The 11,439-nt window shown below is 42.3% G+C and overlaps 1 protein-coding gene across 4 annotated transcripts in view; it reads right to left on the reverse strand.

The window, feature by feature from the left end:
• The window catches only part of rnf31 (ring finger protein 31), a 54,915-nt gene extending 45,523 nt beyond the window's left edge, over positions 1–9,392 (reverse strand). For all 4 annotated transcript variants that reach the window (XM_026150334.1, XM_026150332.1, XM_026150335.1 and 1 more), the window contains exons 1-4: positions 9,231–9,392; positions 7,490–7,688; positions 6,442–6,588; positions 4,924–5,079 (exon numbers count right to left, since the gene is read on the reverse strand). In XM_026150334.1, the coding sequence (XP_026006119.1) occupies positions 4,924–5,079; positions 6,442–6,588; positions 7,490–7,687 (501 nt within the window). In that variant the 5' untranslated portion in view covers position 7,688; positions 9,231–9,392. The remainder of the gene's footprint in view (positions 1–4,923; positions 5,080–6,441; positions 6,589–7,489; positions 7,689–9,230) is intronic.
• Between the last annotated feature and the right edge of the window lie 2,047 nt (positions 9,393–11,439).

Below are 11,439 nucleotides of genomic sequence, written 5' to 3' on the forward strand. Positions count from 1 at the left end.
AGAGTTGAACATTTGAAAGAGCCAATCCCCTCGGCTCCAGACGTGGAATTCACAAAATTGGCCGAGTTTATTCTGCTGTAAGACACTTGCCTCCAAAATTTAATTTGGTTTTGAATAACATTCATTTGGGATCACTTTTTCAGAGGTGAGATCTCCACAAGTACGGTTTTTATGTTATACTGGAACCATTGATCAATGATATAAACACTGGACAGCTAAGGGCTAAGTCTTCCATTATCTGGGGAGCAGTTCTATGGTACAATCTCACAAATCACTGGAGATAATCTAGGGATACACAAACGTCTTGGCTTAAACGAGTCATTCAGGAGCCGTCATTTCTGTTGCCTTTGTTTAACTGAGAAGAGTGATTCTTAAACCGTATACAGTGAGGATGATCCTTCGTGGAAAAGATGTGTTTGAAATGCATTGCCAGTCTCTCCAGGAAAACCCAAGTTTTTATATGGTTTGAAAAAACATTCACACTTAAGTATTTCAATGTTTGTAATTCCGACTTATTTGATATAATGCATGATATTTTTGTGGGAGTAGCTCAGTACGAGATCAAAAAGCTCTTTGAATATGTCACGCATCACTTAACATCAGAACAAGACTTGCTTTCCAGGATTTAGGGTTTTGATGATGGAGTGATTTTGGAGAGTGCTGGCAGTGGCATTGGTTTGAGTTCTATTCAGTGTCTTGTGACATTATTATTCTTGCAGGACATGAAAACTGGAATTTGTTTTTGTTGTTGTTACCTCAAATAATGAACATAGTTTTTCCACTTTCTATCACAATGACAATATTTGACTGCATTAGAATTTGTTGACCACCACAAACTATTTATCCACATAGAAACTTGATACGTAAGCATGATTCTATGATCCATTATTGGCCCCCTTATTACACATGTGGAGTATGAGGTTTGAAAAAAATTGGGAAAAAGGGCTTAAAATACTTCACTTTACATGCAATTAATGCAGAATTTATAAATGTTTTATAAATGTAGAATTTATAAATGTTTTATAAATGTAGAATTTATAAATGTTTTATAAATGTAGAATTTATAAAGGTTTTCCTATTATAAACCCAGTACAGATTCATATACAACATTCAACTTTTCCCGATATTTAGGAACACTCACTGTTTCCTCAGGGAAAAAGCAAAGAGTTCACACTGACCAAAAACAAGAAAATGCAACAAGAGACTTTGTTACATATAAACTAGGGCTGCCACGATTAGTCGAATAGTCACGATGATTGTCGACGACTGATTTAATAGTCGACGCATCGTTTGAAGCTTTTGTAAGATCCTGAAAGACGCAGGAATAAGTAGCAGGAGTTAAGAGTGTAATAACGGACTGAAACAGAAGATGGCAGCACTGCATGTACAAGGATGCCAGCTGCCGTTAAACCCCGAAGAAGAAGAAGAAGCTGTGTCCCAGAATTCATAGCGCAGCCCAGCTCAGTTTCCAACAATGGCGGCAGCTAGTTAGTTTTAATATTACTCTTATTATTCTTTCTGGGTCACAAAATAAACATTTAACATATTTTCAGGCGAGAATGTAGCTGTGTAAACCTCAAATATCTGCTCAGTTTATCAGGACACCGCATACTTTCAAAAGTGCTCCGACGTTTTTGGAGACGTCTGTTACCCACTAGCTCGATAGTTAGCCGGGGGCTAGGCTCACTAGAGCCGTGAGAACACCGGACTCCCGGCAAATCGTTTTCAAACCCACTGCCGTCTTTCGCTACTCAGGTTAAACATGATATATACCGTATTTTCACGACTATAAGGCGCACATAAAAGTCTTAGATTTTCTTCAAAAAGTGCGGTGCGCCCTATAGTGCAGTGCACCCTGTGTGTTGTTGTTGTTGTAAGGAGGACGTAGTAGAGAACACCATGAGAACGCTAAAGGGGGAAGTGTGGGCGTTGATTGTATATAAAAGAACAGGTATGTGCGTTATGCAGAACCTCGTTGTTTTAACAACCCTGAAAATGGAAAATAGACACGCTTATGAAGCACTGTTTAAACTGAAGGCCATCAGCTACGCGGAGGAACATGGAAATCGAGCAGCCGCGAGAGAATTTAAGATTAATGAATTGATGGTTCACAAGTGGAGGAAGCTAGAAAACAAGCTCCGACAGGTCAAGAAAACGCAGCTGAGTTTCCGCCAGAGGTGGGACCAAGTCATTGTTTTGCAAGTCTCAAGTAAGTCTCAAGTCTTTATCCTCAAGTCTCAAGTCAAGTCTCAAGTAATGTCAGGCAAGTCAGAGTCGAGTCTCAAGTCACTGGTGTAAAAGTCCGAGTCAAGTCACAAGTCTGAAACTTTGAATTTCAAGTCCTTTCGAGTCTTTAAAAAACAAAACAAAAAAATAATGTTGCAGTTATGCTAAATGTAAATATTAGACCATGTAATTTTTTAATCTGTGTTTTTCTCAACACATGACAAAATAGTGAACGTAGAAAATATACACAAATTGTGAAATTGCACCTCTTTAAAATGCAGCTCAATTAAACTTAGCTCCAAGAATAATTTTCACCGACAGTTCTGAGATACGCTGCATGTTATTCTTGGATGCGGTTGTAGGACCGGCTTTAAAATCGCATGACAAAAATATCATACACATTAAAAAAAACTGCATCACCAACGTAGCCTGGACAACATTTGCTAGTTAGATGAAGTCAGCTATCTCATCTTAGCATATTTATATGCATATTTATAATTACACGGTTCTTGGAGTGAGTGCATACACTCATGAAGTTTAGTAACTTCCGGTCACTGCAACAAGCCCAGGTACAGTTTACCGCCGGATGGGTACAGGACCTTGAAATGCACCGTGTAGAACGAAAGACCATCGTACGTATCATAAGTTTACCAGTCTCACAAATTGTCGTCATAAATACACATTCCTTAACCGTTTATTAATAGGACCTTTGAGCTCAACGGTAATTAATTAGTAGTGGAAATAATTTCTGGTAGCATCACAGAAATGTAGCAGTGACAATAATATTGTATGCTGTAATCATACTGGGCAATTAGTGATACAAAAAACCTGTTTTATCCTGTGAATAAAAGTATATGTTTTTGTCAATGTACCATAATAACAGAAGCGAAACACAATATTGTGTCAGGACAATTCACTATTTATGCACAATAAACAAAGGAGCATAGCGCGGCAATTTCTGTTCAGCGCCAGACTTGCTTGTAACCTATATCACCAATTATGTTATGAAAATGACGCATTAACTACAACAGCAGACTGACCTTCGTGTAAATGCTTGGAGCAGACTAACCTGTGAGCTGGAGTGTTCTGGGACGTTATATTTGGTCTTTGAATGGCTGCAATCCAGTCGCGTCTTTGTTACTTCGGAAACATGGCTCGAACAATTTCTCTTCAACGACGTAATCCGATAACAACCGATCTCTTTACCCGTCGGCTTCCCGTGGCTGTTATGTGACCGGCTATTGCAGTTAATAATACAACAGCTTCTTGACATTTTTGTGTTTCTTTTTATCGCTGTATAACTGATTTTAATTGAAAGCCTGCGTGCGCTAGTACCGCTTGCCACGAGTTCCCAGAATCCTTTGCGGTTCTACCCGTGAATGACGTCACATTTTCAATCTCTATATAATATGCATGTTAAATTTTATATTTGGGGTAAAATATCAAGTCTTTTCAAGTAAACCGGTTCAAGTCCAATTCAAGTCCCAAGTCATTGGTGTAAAAGTCCAAGTCAAGTCACAAGTCTTAGAACATTTTTTCAAGTCAAGTCTAAAGTCATAAAATTAATGACTCGAGTCTGACTCGAGTCCAAGTCATGTGACTCGAGTCCACACCTCTGGTTTCCGCGGACATAAGGCGAGGTGGCCCGAGTTGGAGGAAAGACTCGAGCGGTGGATCATCGAGCAAAGAACGAGTGGGAGAAGCGTTTCGACGGTCACCATTCGGCTAAAAGCAGTTTCACTAGCTGAAGAGATGAACATTGAACATTTCCAAGGAGGTCCGTCTTGGTGCTTTCGTTTTATGAAACGGTGCCATTTTTCCATCCGGACCAGGACTACGGTAGCGCAGCAACTTCCAGCGGATTATAAGGAAAAGCTGGCCATCTTCCGCTCCTACTGCAGCAAACACATCGGCGCCAAACACATCCAGCCCAGCCACATCACAAACATGGACGAGGTGCCGCTCACTTTCGACGGTGAGTCACACTGTGGAGAAGCAGGGGACCAGCACGGTAGCGATACGCACAATGGTCTTCTTTTACTGTTGTGCTTGGCTGCCATGCTAATGGACAGAAACTGCTGCCTATGGTGATTTTTAAGAGAAAGACTTTGCCTAAAGAGAAGTTTCCAGCAGAAATCATCATTAAGGCAAATGAAAAGGGCTGGATGGATGAGGAAATGATGAAAGAGCGGCTGAGGGAGGTGTATGTAAGGAGACCAGGTGGTTTTTTCCACACATCACCATCGCTGTTGATCAATGACTCTATGCATCTCACAGCCGATGTGAAAAAACAAGTGAAGCAAATGAACTGTGAGCTTGCTGTTATTCAGGAGGCCTGACCAAGGAACTCCAACCGCTGGACATCGGTGTGAACCGGCCGTTCAAAGTAAGGCTGCCAGCGGCGTGGGAGTGATGGATGACCGATGGAGACCACCGTTTCACTAAGAGTGGAAGGCAGCGCCGGGCGAGTTACGCCACAATTTGCGAATGGATTGTCGATGCTTGGGCTAACATGTCTGCTGGCACTGGAGCAGCCAGTAATCGAAACGCTAACCTTCCAATTACTGGATGACCTGATCTACATTGAACTGACAGATCTGGTCAAAGCCAACCTTTTAAAACTCTCTTTGGTTCTGCAGCAAACTCACGTCGGCACAGGGACAACTAGTAATACGCATACAGAAAGTTTACACAAACCTTGATAAGCATTTCTAGTTCCATTCTCAGGCTCATCACTTCCAGAGTTACCGCAGCAACTCTGCCCACATCAGGATCTGTAACATCATCAGGGAAACTGAGTCCATCTGGCTGCTGATTAGAGTAACCATAGAGACAGAGTACAGCGCGTCCTCCCTGGGAATATAACAGACAGGGTAGAAGGTAATGAAATGTTAGTGGTTAGTACCAGCAGCGGTAACTGGAACATTTCTGTCACTTCCTACTAGTCTGCATCAGTAGGACCGGGCATTTTCACACAGAGCTATGATCACATCAATCATAAACATTAAAACAAGAGAAAGAGGAGTCCACAACTAATTAGTCTCAACCAGGCAAACATCACACAATTATAATAGAAACATAAATTATTTTGAACACTAAGACACACACAGCTGAACAGCGTGCTGAGTGATTACAGCTAGCATAGCAGTCTGTTGGCACGGGAACTGTCACTACATTGAAGAAGAGTAAGGACAGATGGAGGGTGAAGGAAAGAGATGCTGCCATTAATCTTTGGTGGTGGTGGACTTTCAGTGTGGGTGGGTCCACCCACCTCCTCCACACACACCAACAAGAAACTAGGAGAGGTAAAGGCTGGCTTTTGATGTCTTAGCAGGAAAAATGTGCACCTGCAGCCCTCAGAAGCTCATTACTCTCATCTCCTTGGTCATTGTTGAAATTGCTTCCTTGTGTTTGTGTTTATTTGCTGATCTGTGGAGATTTTCTCTTAACTCTTCGTTCTCCTTTTGGAGTAACTCATATGTCTCATACTCGCTTATTTGACCCTCCGAGAGTGTGTGCTCTACTTTGTCAAGTTTCTTGTTGCATCCATTCAAGTTTCCTGTCATCGAGTGAAGCTAAAGCTTTGTCGGTCACATAATAATCAACATTTTATGTTGTTTTGCCTCTTTGCCACTTTCCCACTTCATTGTTTGCATCTAATTCTCACATGCTCCCTGGACTACTCCACCGATCTGTCAGCTTTTCACCACAGCCAATTTTCACTCCTCTTTTCAGTAAAACTTGACCTCTGACCTTTCAACCTGGCAACTGAGGCCATTGTAATTCAACCTTGTTGTTGATGGTATTGATTTGAAACTAATTCACAAACTCGGGAAACCACACCGTTCGCCACCCCGTCAGCCTTTTACATGTGAGGGGTAAAAATGTCTGTATCTGTCTCACACAGCAGCCTGACAGCCAATGAGCTCTTTGTATTCTTTCCCTTCATTCCTTTCCTTTTTTTTTTTCCCTGTCCCGTTTGCTTTCTTAGCCGTCAGAATTAATGTCTGAAAGCCAACAAAGATACCCAACGGATTTACTTTGCAAAGTGGATCAGCACAGCCTTGCTGTTTGGGTCCATTTGATCAGCCTTTGTTTTTATTATTTATTTTATTTTCAGTTATTACAGACGGGATAGGAAAGGGAGAAAGAAAGATGAAGGAACAGAAAAACAGAGGGGAAGAGGGACAGTGAGTGATAATACTTTATCATTACCTGGATAGCATCAACCGTGGCCCTGAACACTGGGTTGTTGTGTTTTACAGTCCTCCAGTACTTTGGCCTGTTGGGATTTGTCAGATTACAGCCATACTTTTCGAGGATGTTAAGCGCTGTAGATAAGCGCTGAAGAGATCCAAGAGTCTGCAAAGGAAGCAGACACATTTTAGCATCAATTTTAATCTGAAACGTGGCCTGTATTTGTACAGCGCTTTACTCGTCCCCAAAGTGCTTTACACATCCAGTCATAGAAGAATACAGTTAAGCTGAACCCACACTGTTTCGGTTGTAGTGGTGTGACATACTACAACACTGAACACATTCAAACATCTATCTTCCTGTCGACCCTTACATCACATTTGTAACTGCCTGTGTGTGGGGGGGCGGTGTACCCGCCGCAGTCACATTTATACTCACGTAGGAAGCCGTTGCAGTACTCAGCGTCACCACTACTGAGCGTCGTCACTCGGACAGTTTTGCTACATAAGTGCTATAGGAGTAGTAGAAGTCAAAACCAGAAGCCTTTGTCGAGTGTTCAGAGTGTTCAGGTCATAAACTCAGCTGTCTGTATGTCTCTCAGCTCCTGAGCTGGAGCATCATTAAACCAACAGGATCACACAATCATAGACAATCTCAGGACACCTTTGACACGTTCATTTTTGGGACTCTGGCCTTGTGAAGAAGTAAACCTGATGATTTAGTATAAACCTCTTTGAAAGCAATCATTTGAAGTACATGCCTTTATCAGGCTCTCACAGCATGTCGGGGGAACTCTGGCCCCCTCAACCTTCGCTGAGGTTTTCAAAACTTTTATTAAGCTCCCACCACAGCATATCAATCAGGCTGAGGCCTGGGCCATTGCAACATCTTGATTACATTCTTTTTCATTCATTGTGTTGTCTACCTGCTATTCTTTGAATCAAGTCACGATCCAAACAACAGAGTGTGAGATGTAGCCAAATCCTGAAAATCTTGGTCTCAGTCTGGATTGAGGTTAGACATATTTCCAGATGGGACTAATAAACATGCAGTTGATCTTTCTCACCTCCTTCCTGTTTCTGCCAAAGCTGTTCTCTATGACCATCGTTTCTGCAGCAATGTGGTGGTATTTAGAGCAGGGTGGTAAGGGCAGATTAGCCATGGCCACTACCCCAGCCCGCAGATCCACCACTCTGCCCCCAGAATACAGACACACTTCAGCCTGACTCCGCACATCCTGCAGCTGCTCAGAGAGGGACGCCATTCTGCACACACACACGGTTGATGCATGCCGTTTAGTTAAAACAACAACAAATAAATCTGACGACATGCATGCACAGTATCTCAGATCAGTGTATTCAACATGAAATATGAATTCCTTTGGTCTCATATTACTGCACAAATTGGCACTTTTGTTTCGTTTAAAGTGAACTTTTTTTGGAGTGCTCTTCTCTGGAAGTTGGCACAAATGACTGTAACTGAAATGCTGTTGTGCTGCCATGCCCACATCAGATTACGTAATTTTCTCGAGTGTTCCTAAAAAGTCCTTTTTCGATTTAGTCGTTTAGATAATGCAGTAAAAACTCTTTATTCCAAGTAAGTTACATTTGTCATTGAAATGTCAATTCAAACATTCTGCTGTGCTGTTGCTGTTCCTACCATCTCTGACTTCTTTATATTTGACTTCTAAAGAGACAGACTTGCTCAGCAACAGTTCTTCAGGCCTTTTTCAGAGTTTGACTTTGACATTGGCCTTTTTCAGTCATGGCAGTCCAACCTTGTACCTGACCATTTTCACTTTTGTATTATTTAAAGCCTCTGAACTGGAAGAGTGGCTGTCAAGACACCATTCTTGAGAAAGAGAATTAATTTTTACACAAAAACTGGAATGATGAATCCAAATGTCAAATGTTTGGTTCACATCTCGAGTGCCATCTCAAAAGTGCCATCTCAGTGAGTGCCTAAGAGCCAAGTGTAAAACACGGTGGAGGCTTCGTCATGGTTTGGCGCTGCATTTTAGCCAGTTGTGCTGGAGATCTGGTCTAAATGTGTGATGGAATGATGAATGCAGGAAACGTACTGTCCACTTTTAATCTGCCCTCTTGAAAGGTTCTTACTGGGAACAGCTTTCATAGCATGCATGGACTGAAAAACCCCACACAGTGGAAACGATGTGGGATCATCTCGACAGAGAACAGAACAAAAGGCAGACACATCTGTTAATATGGTTTAAGAAGCCTAGAAACTTCTATGAGCCGCTAATATGGTTCAAACTGTACAAACTCACTTTTTGCTTTATATGCTGCATTATGTGTTGGCACATGTTTCAGTAAATCACTGTATCCACATTTTCCCAATTAAATATAAAGAAATTGGGAGTTTTACACAGTCCTGATGATAAAAGTATATTTCACATGATGTTATCAGACTCCAGGTGCTAACACGTATTTGACCACAACACAGACCGGTGACTGTCTGCAGGTGTTCACTGCATCCCTGAGCTCCGGCTCCATCCGTGAGATGAGCTGGAACAAGTCGCTGAACATGCAAAGCTGCTAAATCTGTTTTCACGTGCAGTACAATTGAGTGCACTTTGCTCGAAGAGCTTGTTCTCTGATTGCAGACCTCCTGGTTACAAAACAAAGACGCAGAAGGACGATGCGCTATTTCCAGTAGTCAGTGCAAAGCAGCAGGTGCGCCTATGATCAGCTCATAGCGGCACAATGTCCTGTAAACGATTCATTATTAATGATTAAAGCAGCAAAGCTGTTATTAGCGAGGATCGGCACGGTGAGCCCGCCTCCTACCTGTGCTGCTGTCCGGCTGCACTGCGGTGGAATCACTGTTACGGCACAAATGTCTGTTTGTACCGCCGAAGGAAGCCCCGCAGAAACGGCAAAACACTCCCGCAACAGCGCGGTGTGCAACTGCTGTACTGGAGACACAGCGGCAGGGCCTCCCTCTCTCCCCCTCCCTCATCGGGCAAAACGTGGAAGCGGCGCAGATTACGTCACCAGTGGACCCTCTGCGGCGCAAACGCAGCAGCGCCAGCTGCTTTCACATTCACGTTAAGGATGCTGCACCTGATGTCTCCAGGTTATTGCATTATTGCACAAGGAAATGTTAAGTGACCATCCTGTCAGGCACAGTCAAATGTGTTTGTTGCAGCAGGCTGTAAACATGCACAGTGTTTTCATGAAGGCCAAAAATGTAGCATTAAATATTCAGTCCTGTTGATGGGAATCGGAGACGATGGATGGTCAGTGTTCCGTTTATTTACTTTTTTCTCTGAGTAGTTGGTCTTTCTCTTTCACACTGGCCACTTCCTAAAGAGCAGAAGGAAGGTGCATCTGTCTCTTCAACTCCTCCCAGTTGGATGCACGTGGAGTACTTCCTCAGGGAGGTATCAGGTGGCATTTAGGTGCTCCAACACCTCAGCTGGCTCCTTTCAACAGGAAAATGCAGTGGATCTATTTTAAACTTTCCGTTTTTCCCAAATGACAGCACCATCATTCCAGTGCCCTGTCTCCAACAGCTCCTTCTGTTTGCTCTGATGCTGCATGGGCCTCAAACAGAGAGCTTCAGGCTCCTTCTTGTTTTTTGTCCAACATGGAAAAAGAGTCATGATGCATTTTTCAGGCCTCTTGGTAAAGTGTCCCACATATTCACTATCTAAGTATCAAAAGTCTGTTAAAGCTGCCAAATCTGCCTTTTTGTCTAGCATTATTATGACTAATAGCCACAACCCCCGAGCACTTTTTAATACTTTTAATTCTGTGATAAACCCTTGCACTACCACTTATAGGGATGCCTCCCCTGCTCTTTGTGATAAATTCTTAAAGTATTACTCTGAACAAATCTCAGCTCTAAGGGCTTCTCATCCATCTCATCCATCATCAGTTTTAGACCCAGTTCCAGCTTCTGAATGCTTGACTGTCCTTCAACATTTTGAGCCAGTGTCTTATTCTGCTTTAAAACATATAATTGATCATCTAAAAATCTCTGGTTCCCCGCATGATATTCTTCCTTCTCGTTTCTTTAAGGAAGCTTTACATGTTATTGGTCCTTGTATCTTATCTCTGCTGAATGCATCATTGTCATCAGGTTGTGTACCGTCTGTCTTTAAGCATGCTGTTGTGCAACCTATTATGAAAAAGAAAAATCTTGACCTAATTGGTCTCACCAACTACAGGTCGATCTCCAAACTCCCTTTTATTTCCAAAATATTGGAAACGGTAGTTCTAAAACAACTTCAGGCCTTTTTAGATGCAAATGGTATTAATGACAAGTTTCAGTCTGGTTTGAAACCTCGCCCCAGCACAGAGACAGCCTTACTTAGAGTTTTTAATGATCTTCTTTTAACTGTTGACTCTGGATATTCTGTGGTCGTAGTTTTACTTGACCTGTCTGCTGCTTTTGACACGGTTAACCACAACATTCTTCTATCAAGAGTGGAACATGTTGTTGGTCTCAAAGGTTTTATCTTGGTTTAAATCCTACCTCTCAGAGAGGCCGTTCTCTGTTGCTATGGGGCAACACTCCTCGGCTTCTGCCCCTATGTATTGTGGTGTGCCTCAAGGGTCCGTGCTCGGTCCTGCTCTCTTCTCTTTGTACATGTTGCCCTTGGGATTAATTTTTAGTAAATACAACATCTCCTTTCACTGTTATGCCGATGATATCCAGATTTATTCACCTTTGAAATCCGATGTGACTGCTTCTTTGCAACCTCTGTTCAACTGTTTGCATGAAGTTAAAATTTGGTTATCACATAATTTTCTTACATTAAACGAGAATAAGACTGAAATAATAGTCTTTGGTAGTCACACTCCGCTAGACCAGTTAGCTGATGCCCTAGGCCCTCTCGCTAGCCATCTTTCGTCCACTGTAAGAAACCTCGGAGTGTTCCTGGATGGCTCTTTTAAACTCGAGAAACAGGTGTCCACTGTGGTAAAAAACAGCTTTTACCAGTTGCGTCAGATTTCCAAAGCAAAGCCGTTCCTTCCTTTAAAGGACCTT

This window comes from Astatotilapia calliptera, chromosome 18, assembly GCF_900246225.1.
Source record: "Astatotilapia calliptera chromosome 18, fAstCal1.2, whole genome shotgun sequence".
Lineage (NCBI taxonomy): Eukaryota > Metazoa > Chordata > Actinopteri > Cichliformes > Cichlidae > Astatotilapia > Astatotilapia calliptera.